At 38.3% G+C, this 19,199-nt stretch overlaps 1 protein-coding gene across 11 annotated transcripts in view; it reads right to left on the reverse strand.

Moving 5' to 3' along the window:
* Window positions 1-19,199, reverse strand: part of PTPRK (protein tyrosine phosphatase receptor type K) — a 656,446-nt gene that overhangs the window by 409,756 nt on the left and 227,491 nt on the right. For all 11 annotated transcript variants that reach the window (XM_075063933.1, XM_075063932.1, XM_075063924.1 and 8 more), the window contains exon 3: window positions 17,455-17,726. In XM_075063933.1, the coding sequence (XP_074920034.1) occupies window positions 17,455-17,726 (272 nt within the window). The remainder of the gene's footprint in view (window positions 1-17,454; window positions 17,727-19,199) is intronic.

Raw genomic sequence — 19,199 nt, forward strand, 5'->3', positions numbered from 1 at the left:
GAAAGATTCCAGACAAGAGGGTTTGAGCCTCAAGCTCGGTTCACTTGAGCTCACTACATCCCTGCATTCACTATACAAGATGTATTGCCTTGTATACTTCTCATTTCACACCCTTTTGACATGGATAAAAAAAAAATCGGTACAATATTTAAAAGTTACTTTAACATGGCTGTAAGATTTTTTTTTTTTTTTAAAAAAAACAGCCATATAAATTCCCTCCACACTTACAAAAAAAAAAGTGAAAAATCTCCCTAAAATCCCTTTATAATATGATAAATACCTCCAATGGCAAAAATTGAGTTATGCTATTACTTTCTATAGTTTTATGGGTTTTTTAAATCATTATTGTTATGTTTAATTCCGGAACTTTGACTAGTATATTTGAAAGGCTTTTGGGGTACAATAATATTAATGCACTTTTTTGGAAATTTGAGTTATTTCTTCCACAGAGTAACAATCTTAGTTGGTTTGACAAAGTCACCCTCACCCAAATCTAAAATGATGGAAGGAGGAGTGTGCGCATGGGGAAATAGGGAACGGGGAGAGATTTAGAGTATTTGAAGCACTTATTTTCCTATATGGGGGCAATCACACTAGTTAACTGAGGATTCCTGTTAGATCCCCATTTGGAGGAAGAAAAGCTTTTGGTCTTCATTTTCAGCCCCAGGCTTATTCACAGTTTACCTCAGAAAAAGAAAAAAACATTTTAAAAAACACTGTCTAATCTGCTGCTATTTGAAAAGAGATTTCCCAAGAGGATTTCTCTTTCCCTGGCTGAGAAAGGTAGAAAAGGAAGGACGAAACAACAGACAAATATAATTGCATGAAAAAAGTTTTTAAAAAGTAAGATATCCTTCTAAAACATTCCTCAGGCAGCTGTAAGCACGGTCCTCAGAAGCAAAAGTGCTGAACAAAGCATCTTACCATCGAGAAGTCCATGATCCTTATGCCTTATTCCTCTGTTACTATCAATTCTAGGCACACAAGTTTGGTGGCTGAATGGGGTGCAATTTTAAAAGTCTTTAAAAGTGGAAGTTTTTGTTAATGAAGAGCATCCTTATATTTAAAAAAAAATGACGTCTGGTAATCCCCCAGCAGAATATATTTAAGCTCATTCGGCTATTATATCCCAAAAAACCATGTATCATGAGTTTACCATTCTCCACCTATTAACCCCAACCATACATGAAAGACTTCTATGACAACTTCTGACACTAATTTCATTGTTTCTCGCTGGTGAGAAACTGGTTGAGAAAAAGTTGTGCAGCATTGCCAACACATGATTTTATTGAGAGTCTTGTGATATTCGGTATCTCTCTTAAAGCTCCAGCGCCTAGAGTCAAGTGATTACTTGAGAATCTCAACTTTCATATAAAATAACAAGTAGGTTTCTAAATCCCACAAGGTGCAGATAAAAGCCTGAAAAGTGAACCCTTAAGACTCAAAAATCATACGATAAATAAAAAAAGCCCATTTTTTAATTAATTTTTTAAAGTCAGTTTCATAGTTCTGAGATGCCCAACTTATTACTTTTTAATGTGTATGACTGGCAATACTGGAAGTGTTTACTACTTGATTGGCTGACTGATCCCTGTATGAGTCCTATACCATCGGTACTCCTGAAGACCTGAAAAAATCTATTTACTAGTGATGATCAGAAAAAAAACTTTCCCTGGAGAGTGTTGTGGCTAAAGCCATAAACTTTGGCAGAACTTAACCCTTTGACCCAAAAAAATGAACTTTCGAGCCCCTAAAGTAAGTTTTCCTGAGTCTATAAAGAACTAGCACCACTGCCTTTGCTATTGTTCATAGGACCCCATTCAAAATCCAGTGAAATCAATAGTAGGACAATGGAACAGAATGCCTAGGGAGACAGTGGAAGCTCCTTCGCTGAAGATTTACAAAAGGAGGCTGGATAGAACCATCCGTCTTGGACGGTTTAGACCCAACAAATCCTGCATCTTGGCAAGGGGTTAGACTAGATAACCCTTGCAGTCCTTTCTAACCATATGGTTCTATTATTCTAATAAGAATCTTTTCATTGACTTTATGGACCATGCCCATAATTTAGCAGACTCTAGTCAGACACATTGATGATATTCAGAACCCTGTGGAAAACAAGGGAGCATAAGACTTCAGAGAGATTCCGAGTGAAAGGAAAGGAAAGACAAACCAGTGGTTCTCACCTTTTTTTTGTCATTGTGGGCTGCATATGCTGGGTGGCAGCCCTACAGCTTGTGGGGCCGGGCAACAGCCCCAGACCCCTGGAGCTCAGGGAGTTGGGTGGCAGCTGCATGCAGCCGACAAGCCATGGGTTGAGAACCGCTGACTTTAACTATCCAGTTCACTAAGGTTTATAGCCAGATTTGTCTCTTCTTAGGCGGGAGCCACTCTGGAACCTATTTCCTTCATGGTACAAGGAACAAGCAATGCAAATTGTTGCTTGGCACCCCAAGTCCTGCACTGACTTAGCAATGCACAGGCTGGCCTGTTCTACCTTTCTAGAGATGGGCCTGGAAGGACAGGAAACTCATGTCCATATGTGCTCTCTCATTGAGGATCTGCTATTTTTACAGGTAAAGAAAGTAAGGTCATTTGCTTTCCTCATCTCACTTTTGGAGTGGAGTTTTCAGCATTCAGTGGAGTGGAAGGCCTTCTCTGCTTGGGAGGGTGTCATCAACTTAAGCCACACCTTCACTTCTGGGCACTGATTTACACAAGGTCTGCTGCTTTTAGCTGCTGAGCAATATTTTCTTTTCAATTCTCATTTATAATCAAGAATGTTATTTGACATTGAATTATTATACTTTCCCCGTTTAATGTAAAATTCAAATGATTTTGTATTTCTAATAGGCTAAAATAATTTAAAACCATCACTGAAGAAATTCTAATATAGTGACATTTTCCTAAGGGAATTTAAGTGGCAAAGTATAATAGTTATTTATATTATGGAAACAAAACACACCATTATCAAGCCACAACTTGTTTAAAAGTAGTCTTATCTTCAAACTCATACATCTAGTTTAACTGTAAATCCTCAGGAAGGTCTGCCAGTGGGTGAAATAATTCTTAGTGACCAATCTCTGTTGTCAGTATTTCAGCTTGCCTTATTTATGGCAGCATAACTTGATTCTGTAACCATCTTATCAAAAGGAATTTTAAAAAGATACTAACCACAAGTATGGCAGGCATCTAGTTTTTGTTTCGTCATTGCTCCAGCCTATCTTAGTTGCAACACTAACATGGCTCCTATAATCATTTAAGATAATTACATCCTTTCACTTTTCCACTGTATTCCCAGAACTGATACTTCAGCTCTCCACAAAGAATAATTTCAGGAAAACTACTGAATGTTACTTTTTGTCAGTTCCCCCCATAGAACCAATATTTTGTTCAAATCATTGCATACAGCCTAAAATGCAGAAAAGTCAGTCTTTGTAATGGCATGGATGAGTGGGTCACACTGAATTTAAAATCACATAGAAAAGTAATAAGTGCTAAGAAACTAAGCATAATCCTATCAGCCACCAAAGGCAGTAGTCAATATGACTTCACAATAAATTATTTTAAAATGGTAGTTATCTGCATTTCTGTTTTCCGCATTGCATCAAGAGCTGCTGGAGGACTATCACGAATATCATAACTGCTGGATGGAAATGTTACAGTCTACTCTTGACTGCATTTAGTGTGTAAAAAGATCTCCTTTTCTTTTGGACACTTACTTAAATTCTAAAAAAGAACCAGGAAAAGTATCAAATACAAAATGAAATATCTATTATTCAAAATAGACACGTAGAAATATCCTACAGCAGTAGATCACCAAAATCTGGACTAATAATTGAGACCAGCTTTATCATTTGATACTTCTACAAATGAATTAATTTACAAAGTTAGTCTTTATATTGTCTCTGGTATTTATGGTATGTCAATTTTATTTAACTTGCAAGAGAAGAGAGTCCTTGTGGGTATTTTTTTTTTTTGGTTTAAAATGATTTTTAATGTTTTCATTTGTAAAAGACACAGGAGAGCACAGGCAATGACACTCATAAGCAGTGTTCCCATATGCATTGTAGTTTTAAAAAAGATTTTTTTTTTTTAAATGTGAAGCTTGAAATCAAATTATGCCCGTAGGAACTCAGTGCCTTAGGAACAAAATAAAAATTGATGAGATTTCTTGACTCAACATGCAGTGTCCTGTAATTGTCACAGTTAAAATGAAAGCATGCAAATCCAAATTTTCTGAGAGATAACTTGTGACCCCCTATTTACACTGATGAACAACTATTCTCAGGTGTAGTGCTATAGAAGTCTGTAGGAACACTTGTGCAAGTAACCACTTAACAGTGCAAGAAGGTTATGATCTGACTGTGAATTTATTGCATCTGCAAGTAACAAAGAATGCCATATACTGAAATTTTACTTTGTGTAAGAGTTTACTTTATGTATATGAATCAATGCATTTGTCCCTCCCAGGCTATTGCAATAAATAATAATGAATTACTTTTCTATTTCCAGCTGTTCACCCAGGGTTCTTAGCACAATTAGATTTGATGGTGTAAGGGAGACTTTGGGCATTTTCATTTCAGAAACAAGTTAAAAAAAACCACCATCCTCATTTGTAAAACCCTCACTCTTCAATTCAGCCTCTCTTCCTACTCCTTTCCCCTTGCCATATATCTAGCACTGGTCGTCTCCTTGTCATCCCATACAATGCAAGCGCAGGAGTCTTCTCTTCTGCAGCCCCTATGCAAAACAGTTTCCTAAATTTCTCACATTTGACCATTGTGATCTCATATCTCAGCTGAAAACTTCTCTTCTTCCTAGCTTTTTCTCTCCCCATCTGTTGTCATCTTTGTAATGATACGAAGCTCTGATGTTGTCAGACATCTTTTACATGGAAGACACTACAGAAAATAGAAGGTGTATTGTAGTCCCTGCTTTTTCCTTTATAGCTTCAAAGAGCAATGAATGGGATTCTGCATTTTCTTCTTCCTTAGCAATAACTCACTTTTCAACAGAGGAAGCGGGAGAGAAACAGTGAGACTTCTAGATAAGAAGCATGATAGAAAACACAAGTTTGGGAGAAAACAAAAAATTGCACAAACAGCCTCACAGTATGTGAGAGATGAATTGTAAAACAAACTGGCTATGTGGTATACCACATTAGCATTGTGAACTCTTTCCTACATGTGGGCACTAGAAGATGTGTTAATGTTGGCATACTTTGCCTACTTTTTCAAATTCTAGTAACTCTAGTGACATGGTAGAGAGAGAGAGAATAGACCACCCAATTGAGAATACCCCTGTGACGGTTCTTGGGGTACCAAGGACTGTGAATCACTTTGTTACCTCCCTGCTTCAAGTGAAAGGGAGACTTCCTGGTGCTCAACTGGGTGTTAGTTCCCTGACTCGCTGAGCCAGTTGGCCACCCAAGCTCTCTGGGCAATGCTAGCCCTTACTTTGCACCCCAGTCCCTGAGTTCCTCTGAAGTGTTCCCCTGTAATGTCCAGCCCCTTCTCCACTGTACACTCACAGAACAACTGTCAGGTCTGCCATCCCCAACAGAACAGTGTATACACCAGCTTGTATGATTCAGCTGAGGCTCAGCTCCTTACTTAATGCCACTGCATTAAGATCCATAATAAACTTGTTTTCACTGTAAGCCAAAGATTAAAGAGACAGTACGGATAATAGAAGCAAAAAGTTACATAAAACAAACTCATAACATGCTTTCTGGAGACTAAACTTATCTGGCTAACTACCTGTCTGAAGAAGTTTATTGCACCCCAAATGTCCTCTGGAGCACTGGTTGATCTCCCATTTTCATGAATGTAAACATACTGTCCGTTTATTTCCTGGGTGCAGGATGACAGGGGTGTCTTCTCTGTTCCCCAAAAGTAGACCAGCAACCCTTTGAAGTTTCTCTCAAGACATGATTATCTTCCCTTGTTGCGTGTCTCCTTTGTTGACTTCATATCCTTCTGTTGATTTTGTATGTAAATGTACCTCCACTGTGTTATCTTACAATGCTTGGTCAACATGCCAACAGAGAAACAGGTGAATGAACATCTTTTATCCCATAGCAAGCCTGCTTCTTCAAATACTGTATTTTCAGTGTACATAAATAATTCCTTACATAGTATCAGTACATACATTTCACAAGAATATTAACAACCAGTGTGACCCTGGCTTTTATTTAAGACTTCACATGACACACTTTGGTTAACCAAAATCTACATACTAAAAGCAAGATATTCTTGTAAATCCCTTGCCAGTTGGCAAAAGGGATTCATGGGTCACAACCCCATGAAGAAGTCAGAAGGCCTTACCACACCCACCATACAAGAGTATGAAGATACACTTGAATTGTTTTTACACGAGAAATACAATTTCATCATAGTCAAACTATAGGAAGTGAGGCCTGCTGGACAGAGAACTTAACTAGGACTCAGGAGACTTGGGTTCTAATCCTGACTCTGCCACTGGTCTGCTTGGGGAAGTCACTTTGCCTTTCTGTGCCACAGTTTCCTCATCTGCCAAATGGGGATAATGATACCGACCTCCTTGGTAAACTGCTTTGAGATCTACTGCTGAAAAGTGCTATATAAAAGCATGGCATTATATTATTAGAAGTAACTGCTCTTTAAGAAATTAATCTCTGCTGCTCAATTTAGGGAAAATTAGTATTTCCCCAAATTTGTAAACATTTCATGATAAATAGGATAAGCATCATTAACTGCAAGCGTGTACGTACTGCAGGAGTATAAAAATATTCAGATTAGAAAAAGACATTTAATCTATGTTAACATTTATAACAAGGCATTGGTATTGGGCTTTGAAAAGGAGCTGAAGAAAGTTTATTTATTAAAATATATGCCTATGAGAAGCTATTGCTGCAAAATGTATGGAAGAATATATGATTATTTTGATTACTAAGTTATGTCCAGCATGCAACACTGCTAGGCAATATTAAAAAGAAAGCAAGCATTCATATTTGGGTATATTTCCAAAACTGCGTAAGTTTCCATCATTGTTACAGTAGTGCCTTAGGTACTAAGATGAGGCAATATGCTCTTATCTGATGAAAGCTTCAACAGTAAAGAAGAAAAAAGCACACATGCAAGGTTTGGGAACAAAGGATACAATACAACATGATTTTACAAAAGGTAGATCATGCCAGACCAACGTGATCCCCTTCTTAGACCCTTTCTTGAGAAGAGAACTAATTTTCTGGACAAAGGAAATGCAGTACATCTAATCTATCTGAATTTCAGTAAGGCATTTGATACAGTTCCACATAGGAAATTATTAAATTGGAGAAAATGGGGATTAATGTGAGAACTGAAATGTGGATAAGGAACTGGTTAAGGGCAAGACTAAAATGAATCATACTGAAAGGAGAATTGTCAGGCTGGAGGGAGGTTACTAATGGAGTTCCTCAGGGATCGGTCTTGGGACCAATATTATTTAACATTTTTATTACCGACCTTGGCACAAAAAGTGGAGTGCACTAATAAAATGTATACATGACACCAAGTTGAAAGATATTGCCAATATGGAGTAGGACCAGAATATCATACAAGAAGATCTGGATGATCCTGTAAACTGGAGTAATATAAATGGGATGAAATTTAATAGTACTAAGTCCATGGTCATGCATTTATGGACTAACGACAAGAATTTTTGCTATAAGCTGGGGACTTATCAGTTGGAAGTGACAGAGGAGGAAAAAGACCTGAGTGTATTGGTTGATCACAGGATGACTATGAGCCACTTAATGTTATGCAGCTGTGAAAAAGGCTAATGCCATCCTAGGATGCATCAGATGAGGCATTTCCAGTAGAGACAGGGAAGTGTTAGTACCATAATACAAGACACCAGTGAGACCTCATCTGGAATACTGTGTGCAATTCTGGTCTCCCATGTTTAAAAAAGGTGAATTCAAACTAGAACAGGTAAAGAGAAGGGCTACAAGAATGATCTGAGGAATGGAAAACCGACTTTATGAAAGGAGATTCAAAGACCTTGGCTTGCTTAGCATAACCAAAAGAAGGCTTAGGGGAGATACGACTGAAATCTATAAAAACATCAGAGGGATAAATAGCAGGGAGGGAAAGGAGATATTTACGTTAAGCACCAAGTGGGCACAAGAACAAATAGCTATTTACCGGCCATTAACAAGTTTAGGCTTGAAATTAGGCGAAGGTTTCTAATCATTAGAGGAGTGAAATTCTGGAACAACCTTTCACGGGAAGCAGTGGGGGCAAAAAAAAACCTAACTGGTTTCAAGACTGAGTGTGATAAGTTTATGGAAGGAACGGTCTGATGCAACTGCCTACAATGGCATGTAGCGGATCTGTGACTGCTAGCAGCAAACATCTCCAATGGCCAGTGATGGGACACTAGATGGGGAGGGCTCCGAGTTACTACAGAGAATTCTTTCCCACCTGCCTAGCTGATGGGTCTTGCTCACATTCTCAGGGTCTAACTTGTTGCCATATTTGGGGTCAGAAAGGAATCCCACCCTTCCATCACATTGTCTGAGACCCTGGGGTTTTTTCAACATTCTCTGCAGCATGGGGCATAGGTCACTTGCAGATTTAAACTAAAGTAAATGGTAGATTGTATATAATTTGAAGTCTTTAAACCATGATTTGAGGACTTCGGTAACTCAGCCAGAGGTTGGGTCTATTACAGGAGTAGGTGGGTGAGGTTCTGTGGTCTGCAATGTGTAGGAGGTCAGACTAGACGATCATGATGGTCCCTTTTGACCTTAAAGACTATGAGTCTATATTTTAGAAACACAGCAGAATCCTCACTTGTATTTTGCCAAATTTGAGAACTATGAAATGAATGACTTCAAAGAAAAACACTAACGGGTGTGCCAATTATTGAAGGTTTGAAAAGATAACCATCTTTAACTACAATTACTAAAGAAATCAGCTTTAATGGGTTAACACCTATTACAATCACCTTCTTTCAGTCAGTACTAGATTCATCCCTAGCCATTCACTAGATTACAAAAGACTGAAATCTGTCTTACTTTTACTTGAGATCCCACGAAATTGATAAAATCCTTCATGGAAAAGGCTCATTAAAGGTGAATTTGTGAAGTAACCTCTGTTCAGAACCTTCTTAATTTGAAACATGAGGATGGAAACCTTGCACATCAGCTACAAAATGATGTAAAAATTAGGTTTGTTGCAGATAATTTATTGGAAACTAGCCAAAAGACCAAATGATTAACAAGTAAATCAGGGAGCTCAAAATGGAATGCGGTATGTTTTATTTAAATGAAAACAATGTCTACACTGCTTATTATTCATCATGTATGTTCTTAGCAGGAATAGCTGGGTTGTGTAGAAAAGGTTTAAGAGAATTCTGCCTATATCTGAGTTGTAACCTCTAGATTTAAATGAACTAGCAAGGGGAAAGAAAAGGTACCTGTTCAGGGAATTTCTTGACGGATTAATACCTTATTCTATGTTTTTCACTGACTTTGATAGTTAAAGTTCAGTTAATTGAATATGTTCTTCTTACATGGAACCTTTCTCACTTAGCTCAAAAACACTCAGATCTTTCCCCATCTTTCTAACTGCTACATCTGTATCCTGCCAGCCTGTCTCAAGTCTGATTCCCATTCATTAATGCACTTCTGACTGATTAGACTTCACTTGATCATCATCTCAGGTCAGCGTTACCAGAACTTTCAGTTCCTCAGTGAAACCTACCTAAAAGTTTCCCAAGAATGTGCTTCATATGTGCAACAATCTATCTAGGTATTTAACGGCACCATGATATCCAAGTGCTAGTTTTAAGGCCTTCGCTACACTAACAATCAAACCATCTTAACTGAGCCAGATTTAGACAAAGTTTCAACAAGGGTTCAGCTAACACAGTTTAAACACTGGTCACCTGACCTGCTAAGCGAGACCAACAAATAGTAATTAGATGGGTTTGAAAAATAATAATGAAAAAATAGTAGGGACTTGGCGAGGAAAATGGTTCTGTGTGGTCTATATTAAGCTATGTTGGCAGAAACAGTGTGGCTTAACTGTCATTGTCATTAGAGAGAGAAGGACATGGACAAAATATCCCATTTCTCTCTCTTCCCTCTCACACTTTCTGCTTTTAGAAATGCCTCTTTCTTTCAACATATCCTCATAGGTCAGGTTTTATCATCTTTGTTGCTCTCATCTAGACTTTCTCCAATTCTCCCTTTCTTAAAAGTGGATTGCCAAAACTGGATGCTGTAATCAAGATGAGGCCTCACCATTGCCAAGTAGAGTGGATCAATTATTCCCTGTGTCATACATAGGATGCTCCAGTTAATATACCCTAGAATGACACTTGCCTTTTTCACAACAGCATCATATAGAATCATAGAAATGTAGGGCTGGAAGGGATGTCAAGAAGCCATCAAGACCAGCCTCTTGAACTGAAGCAGGACCAGGTAAACCTAGGCTCTCCATGACAAGTGTTGGTCTTTTACAACCTGTACTTAAAAATCTTCAGTGATGTGGATTCTACAATCTCCCTTGGAAGTCTATTCCAGAGCTTAACTACCATTGTAATTAGAAAGATTTTCTAATTTAAGATATCTAACCTTAATCTATCTTGCTGAAGATTAAGTCCATTACTTCTTGTCCTACCTTCAGTGGACACGGAGAACAATTAATCACAGTTCTCTTTATAACAGTCCTCAACACATCTGAAGACTTACCAGGTCTGCCCTCAGTCCTCTTTTCTCAAGACTAAACATGCTCACTTCGTTTAACCTTTTCTCATAGGTCCAATTTTCTAATTTTTTTTCTTAGTTTTGTTGCTTTCCTCTGGACTCTCTCCTGTTTATCCACATCTTTCCTAAAGTGTGGCTCCCAGATTGGACACAGTACTCCATCTGAGGCCTCACAAATATTGAGTAGAGAAGGTCAATTACCTTCCATATCTTACCAAAAACACTCCTGCTAAAACATCCCAGATATTAGCTTTTTTTGCAACTGGATCACATTGTTGACTCATATCCAGTTTGTGATCCACTATAAATCCCCCAGATTCTTTTCAGCAGTATTACCACCTAGCCAATTATTCCCACTTTTGTAGTTCTGCATTTTTTTTTAACTTCCTAAGTGAAGTGTTTTGCACTTGTCTTTATTGAATTTCATCTTGCTGAATTCAGCCCTATCTCTCAACAAGCTGTGCATCCACCTTATAGTAACTTAATCTAGCCCATACTTCCCTAGTTTGCTTATGAGACTGTCAGGTGGGTTTATGTCACAAGCCTTACCAAAAAAAATCAAGATATATCATGTCTACTGCCTCCCTGGTTAAACAAGAAAGTTAGGCTTGTTTGGCATGATTTGTTCTTGATAAACCCATGCTAGCAATTCCTAATAAACCTGTTATCCTCTAGGGGTTTAAAAACTGATTGTTTAATAATTTGTTTCAGTTGACTGGTCTAGCATTCTCCTTTGAAGAGATAGGTACTATGTCTACGCTTCACCAGTCCTCCATGAGATCTCAAACATAATTGCTAACAGTTCTGAGATTGCTTCAGCTAGTTCCTTAAGTACCTTAGGATGAATTTCATCAGGCTCTTCCTACTTGAATATCCCTACTTTATCTAAATATAAGGCAAGCTGTTAGCTCATTCAGTTTGTGATCCATTATAACCATCAGATCCAGTTATTCATCATTCGTATTTGTATTATTTGATTTTTAACTTCTTAAGTGTGTGACTTTATACTTGTCTTTATTTAATTTTATCTTAGTGATTTCAGACCAATTCACCAATTTATCAAGGTCATTTTGAATTCTTATCTTGTCCTCCAAAGTGCTTGCAAACCCACCAATCTTAGTGTCATACACAATTTTTGTAATCATACTTTCCATTCCATCAATTGATTCATGGAAATATTGATTAGTACCAGACCCATGACAGACTCCTGAGTAACACAACTTGATATATCCTCCCATTGTGACAGTGAATCACTGACAACTACCTGAAGTACTGTTTTTCAGTCAGTTCTGCGCCAGCCTTCTATAGTCATTTAATCTGGCCCATATTTACCTAGCTTGGTTATTACCTACAAGGCGCTTACAAACTGATTGTTTAATAATTTGTTCCAGTATCTTTCTGGGTATCAAAGTTAGGCTGCCTTGTCTATAATTTCCCAAGGTCCTACTTTTTCCCCTTTTTAAACACAGATACAGTCCTCTGGGACCTCACCTGTCCTCAATGAGTTCTTAAAGAAAACTGTTAATGGGTCAGAAATTAATTGACAAGTTCCTTAAGTACTCTAGGGTGAACTTCATCAGGCCCTGATGACTTGACTACATCTAACTCATCTAAATATTATTCTTTATCCTGTTCTTTCCTGATTCGAGCCTGTGTTTCTTCCCCTTTGTTGTTAATACAAAACTAAGAGTGAATACTAAACAGAAAGTGTGGTCAGCAAGAGAGAAGAAGAAACAGAAAATGATAGTGCTTGAAGCCCAAAGGAGGAGAGACTCTTGAACAGAGGATGATTCTCATCAACCAAACAGCAGAGAAATCAAGGGAAATTAGTATAGAGCCCCTAGGGTTTCTCTATACTTGCAAGAAAGAAAAAAAAGAAAGAAACCCCATCCCCATCACCCCTGCAGCAATGAGTCTCAGAGTCCGGGGTACAGACTCGGTCTGCAATTGTTGTGCTGTTGTGCAAGCTCAAGTCTGCAGATGTGGGTTCCGAGACACTCTGCCATGTGTGGATTTTTTTGTATTTGCACTGTAGAGACACTGTTAGACAGAAATAACCAATTTAACTAGAATAAACTAATACTTTACAGCAGTGTTACTCAAACTTTTGTATGGGTGACCCCTTTCACACAGCAAAACTCTGAGTGTGACCTCCCCTCATATATTATAACATCTTTTTTGTATTTAACACTATTATAAATGCTGGAGGTAAAGTGGGGTTTGGGGGCGGAGGCTGACAACTCATGACCCCCCATGTAATAACCTCGCAACCCCCAGTTTGAGAACCCCTGCTTTATGGTAACCTATATGGAAAATGAAAGACACAAAACTCCAGAATGAGTTAAACAATACAACCTCAGAAATTCCTTTCCCTAAAATAGATTTTAGACAAGTCAAGGGTGGTCTTTTTCCATTACAAAAGTAACAAAACTAAACAAAAACTAATGAGTACCCAATTCAAATATGGGCCTTCAATCCCAAAGGATTTTCTAACCAAACAATTCTCCTAGAGAGTTCATCCCCATGTTAAACAGCCAGTAGCAGAAGAGATAATTCATATCATTACATAACTTCAGGAATTTCCTAGAGTATAAAACCTACAGTGGAAGAATTACTGGCCCTCTTGCTTAAAAGCACCCACTGGAACACAGCAAGATCAGCCAGCCTCCCTTTCATTTCCCAGAGAGCAGTTAGTCAATGCCAACTATGCTTTGGAATGAGTGCAACATTTCTTACAAAAACACATCTACTCTCTTCTAAATTACCACTTATTCACATGCATGTGGTACAGGAGTGTCAAAAGAACAGGAGCAGAGAACCTCTTATCTTGCTTTTTATCAGCAACATATTCACTCACCTTATGTGCTCTACAGCTTCAATATAGTTATAATAACAAATAAGTAATAATTGGAGATAGCCTATCTCCTAGAACTGGAAGGGACCCCAAAAGGTCATTGAATCCAGCCCCTGCCTTCACTAGCAGGACCAAGTACTGATTTTGCCCCAGATCCCTATGTAGCCCCCTCAAGGATTGAACTCACAACCCTAGGTTTAGAAGGCCAATGCTCAAACCACTGAGCTATCCCTCCCCCCATTCAGCACTTGGAATTTTGAGGTTTGCCATAGAATGTTACATTCTGCTATATGAATGCAATGGAGGACACTGATTTCTGGCAAAGCTTTTGCAGAAATTAAGCATTTCTTCTTTATCAGTTTTGCAACAATCATATGATGGTCAACAGAGCACAGCTAAACAATTAAAAGTAAGTGATGAAATTTTTAACATACTAAAGAGTGGAAGGAAACTCCTTTCTCAGTCCACTTACAACACAGTCTTTACATATATAAAATACAAACTTGCTCCATTCTTTGGATTTGGTCTTATTAACAAAGAACACCGCTTTGCCTATTTTTGATTCACAACAATATTTTGCCTCTTATCTTAAGACTACTTCCTTTATTTAGTAGCCTTTTGTGAAGGACCTTGTCAAAGGCTGTTTGAAAATCTAAATCAGCTATGTCAATCGGTTTCTCTTTATCCAATACTAAATGTTCAAAATATTCTAATACATTAGAGAGAGAATTTCCTTTTGCAGAAACTGTGCTGAACCGACCATATTATCATGATTTCCAGGTATTTTATTATTCTACTACTAATTATCATTTCAATCAATTTACCAGGTATGCAAGGTTTACTGGCCCGTAATTCTCCAGTTCATCCCTTGAGTTTGTTTAAACATAGTATGTGTCATTAAGAGATGGCTATTATATTTTGTTTATACATGTGTCTCGGTATCTAAACAACTGATACACATCACTTTTGATACAGTATATTACCTACTATTGACTTCTACTTGACTTTTTTTAAGCAAATGGAAAAAAAATTTACAAAAAATTGGACATGGAGGTTTGCTTGGATTAAAAGTGCACAAATTATATAAATTTTCCAGTTTATAATCTTTAACACAAGGTGTCCTTGCTTAGGGATCTCTACCAAGCCAGGTTTAGTTTATGACAACGCAATTCTCAAAACAAATTGTTTGCCTTCAATCTTGTTTTAAACATGTGTAGGTTCTTCCTGTACTGCTTACTGAACTCACAAGAGGTGGACAGGCAACCTACAGAGCTAGTGAACTGCAGCATTGTCACTCGGAATGCAACTGAACAGAAGAGGCATTCATACTGTGCTCTGGAGTACAGCTCAGCGTTAAAGCTAACACTGTAAATTATTCTGTATTCTTGAAAGAGCGCTGTTAACCTCGCGACCTCAAAGGAAGCTCTTACAGAAGGACAGAAAAAATTAATTCTATTCAAAAACAAAAAAAACACAGTCATACATTTTCCATTCTTAGTAAGAAATTATATAAAATTAGACTGGTTCCAACTGATTCAACCAGAGAACAGCAGGAAGGCAGCATTTACAGGCCAGGTGCAGCTTATGTATAGATCACAGCAGACCTACAAAAATATGCACCCAGATCTACTTCTTACTTTTAAATTAAAAATTAGAAAATTGAACAACAATGTATTTTACATTATTTTACCATTACATTGGGGAGCTGGGGGTGGGAGGGACCTTTTGAGTGCAGGATTTTACAGAAATTATATGAAGCTTATAACAAATGCAGAATGGCTATGGTACCTGTATAAACCTCCAATCACCAATCTCATTGCCAAGTCTGACTACAGCAGTATACAACAACTTGATCACTGCTATAAAAACTACTAATAAAGCATTCCTGCTTTTAAATAATGTCAAGGCTCTCAGCGAACCACCCCTCTCCCCTCCAAAATAACTCAAGCTATCTGAACTTTTCTTTCATGGCGTTAATAATCTCGTCTTATTTGAACATATTTTGTGGTATATATACCTTTAAACTTTAAAAAAAAAAGAGAGAAAGGAAAATAGCAGTATTAAAAAACAGAAACCAATAAAAGAGAAACTCATGGCTGTGACTGGCACCCGATGAGATAAAGCATAATGGAATACTCATACATTGTTTAAATATCTATCGAGGTGAATCTAGTCTGACCATATTTAGGAAATACTGCAAAACTTTCCTCTTTGAAAAAGTCTTTCCACTCACAATGCCATAATTCCTAAATCACTACCTCTAGACCTCTCACAATCAAAAAATAAGGGGTGGGAGGAGCTGATTTTATTTTTTTAAAGATTTTATCAACAACAATCCTATTCCTAGCACAGTTTTAACCCTGAAGTGAGTAACGTGCCAGAAACTACACAGACTCCGCTAGGGACTTGTTTGTTGCTACAGTTTTTACACAGAAGACACTCAGGTACTATGGTGATGGGCAGCAATACAAAATTACATAATTGATATCTAGAAATTTTTGAACATACCACTCTTCATATAGACACTTAATGCAATGTAGCTCCTTTGGGGTCTGACACAGACCCTGTTAAAATCCATAGAAAACTCCCATTGACTTGAATAGGCTTTGGATCAGTCCCTTAGAGTATTGTGCTGAGCTCTGACACAGATTGTTTGACACTTCTTAGCAGATGTAACTAGTTAACACAATTCCTCCTTACCGCATGGCTGTATTCTCGTGTACATCAGTTTTGTTCTTCACACCATATCCCTGAATAGCCTGAAGCAACAGCTTCAGGTGACTAGATGGGCAGCCTTCTCTCAAACTAATCCCACAGAGCTCATTTCTAGTTATTTTAATACCGACAAGGTGAAACAACTTTCCAAGTGGTGTTAACCCTAACTGTTTTGACAATGTCGTCTTACTACTGGTAAATTTGCAACTGAAAGCTATTCTGGAGAACTGGATTCTATTCCTGCCTCTGCCACGGGGCCGTTATGCGATGCCAATCAAATCACTTAAACCAAACTTTTCACAGGTGGTCATTAACTGTGTGTTCCTCATTTTTTGGGTGACTGCCTTAAGACCCTAGAGTCTGATTTGCAAAAGTGCTGAGCACTCATAGCTGCTACTGAAGTCAATGGAAGCTGTCCTTCAAACACAGCATTTTATAGCATTTTGTAAGAAGTCCAAATAATCAGATCCTAGGTGTCTCAGACTGGGCACCCAAAATTAATGGATACTTTGAGCTTACCCTCTGCCTCAGTTCCCCAACTATCCCCCCCATCTCACAGTGTTGTGAAATAAATTCATTAGTGTTTGGGACACGCTTAGATGGTATAGTGATGAGAACCACAGTAAAGCCCATGACAAAATAGGGTTTGAATAGTACACACTAAAAAAGACATGGGCCCACACTGAAAAATAAGGAAAAAACAAAATATTGAACAGCTACCCATTAAGCAAGCACCATCCATCTTGTACACTGAACTAGGCAGACTTCCGATGGGGGAGGGGGGGAATTGTTTGTGATCATGTAATTAAAGACTGTATCTTAATGCATATAGAAAAGGGGGATGTGGTTACAAATGCACAGGCAATCTTAACTAACATTTCCTAACTTCTGAGTACTGGATTTTCAAGTTTCTTAGAGTGTTTTTAATGTAGGGTTTTGGACATCATACAACACAGATTGCTTGTGAATTTAGATTTCACGCAAAAAATCCTTACCCTAAATGGAGTGTTGTACTGAATGGGAGAACACATACTTAAAATTGTATGGAAAAGTTCCTTAAATACATCAGGTCTCATGGATGCTACACCACCACATGCTGGCACATTTAACACCCTGGCAATAAAAGGAGGATGTATTGTAGGCTTACCTGATATTCATTTGGCCAAAAGGTGCTGACAGCCAGCTCAGCTCGAAGCCAGTCTCTGCCAGTAGAGCCTGTCACATTCCAAATGGGATTAGCAAGAGGTCCCTTGTTCACCCTAACTAAAATGTTCAAGGTTCCAGGGTTCGTTCCACTCTTGCTATATAAAAGGTAACTGAAATCAATGCAGTGAGTGTCATTTTCCTTCATTGTAGGAAGTTGAAGTCGAGCCTTTTCTCCAGGATCATGGTCTGAGGAATCCACTATCATGCATGATCCTAAAAAGAGAAAGAGTTGAAGATAGATAAATGCTGGGATTCAAAACAGCTCACTCTAAAAAAGAGGAAAAGAAGATACATGGTACTAATATTCAAACGTATTTAAAATACACTTCAAAACAAAGTATTTAGACTACAAGAGTAGCAACAGATTCAAAGAAATTTAGGCTGCTAGCCATCCAGGGGAATCCACTGAGTTAGCCACCTAGGCAGTCTACACAAACATGGGAAAAGAGAGGCACTTGGGAATGCAATCCACTAAAGGCAGCCCATTTGGAGGGGGTGCTATGTAAACCAGGTCTACCTATCTAACACCATCAAGTGCCGAAATCCAGGCTATAGAGTGGCATCTATCTGTGCTTGCAATCCACAGCTGGGAACACTCTCCTGGAGTTAGGCACCTTACATGCCTAAGCTAGTTCTTACAATAATGGCAGCAACACATGCCTAGCTCTACACAAAACAACTGGGTTGGGGGGAACGGTCTCCCTTATAATTTTTAGCCCTGTAGTTATGGTACTCATCTGGGATGTTGGAGAACCCAGGTCAAACTCCTGCCTCTGCCTCATGAAGAGAAGAGATTTGAATCAGGCTTTCCCACCTCTCAGGTGAGTTCCCTAACCACTGCACTACAGAGTCAATCTCACTATCTCTTGTCCAGTGAGTAATTATTGACACAAAGAGGAATGGTTTCAAAAGGAGATACTGAGAGAAACCCACATTAAAATATCCCATTCTAAATTTGGGAGACTAAATCTGGGCCTTAAACATTTAAATCCATTTGTGGATCTGTGCCATTCTTGCTGAATTCTCCCAGCAGTTTCAGATGGACATAGGAATCTTTTTTCTATTTCCTCTCTTATACTTTTGGGTAGCACACTTTTTGCCTGTTTAAGAACTGCTACATTTCATGCCAGGGAAGGCTGTGTTTCAGTGAAGAGTGAAGTGAACCATATATTCTGTTTGTATAATGGTTTCTGAAGTATTTTGTGATCCTTTGGGATGAAAGGCTTTACAGATCTCAGTTATTTTAAGGTGCCATTCTGCTCTAAAGAAACTAAAAATGAAACTGTGGGGTTCTAAGTTTATATCATCTCTGGACTACCAAGTCAAAAGTTGCTCAATTTACAAGTATAAATATGGTTTTTGTAACTAATACCCCAGTATCTCAACCTGGGATCACATACATTACCAGAAAAAAGGTTCTGCAGTCCAACTTACACTTTCTGTTACACCTGTGAGACACACTTCTCTGTAATGGGGTTCTGTCATGGTATAAAACCCCACTTTGAACCTTAGAGTCCAAAAGATGGGGTACCAGCATGAATTCCTCTAAGCTTAATTACCAGCTTAGATCTGATAGGCTGCCACCACCCAAAAGTATACTGTTTGGGACACTTCTGACTCCCCAAATCCTTCCCTGGGGACCACAAGACCCAAACCCCTTGAGTCTCTCAACAAAGGGGAATAAAC

This window comes from Chelonoidis abingdonii, chromosome 3 (assembly GCF_003597395.2).
Source record: "Chelonoidis abingdonii isolate Lonesome George chromosome 3, CheloAbing_2.0, whole genome shotgun sequence".
NCBI lineage: Eukaryota > Metazoa > Chordata > Testudines > Testudinidae > Chelonoidis > Chelonoidis abingdonii.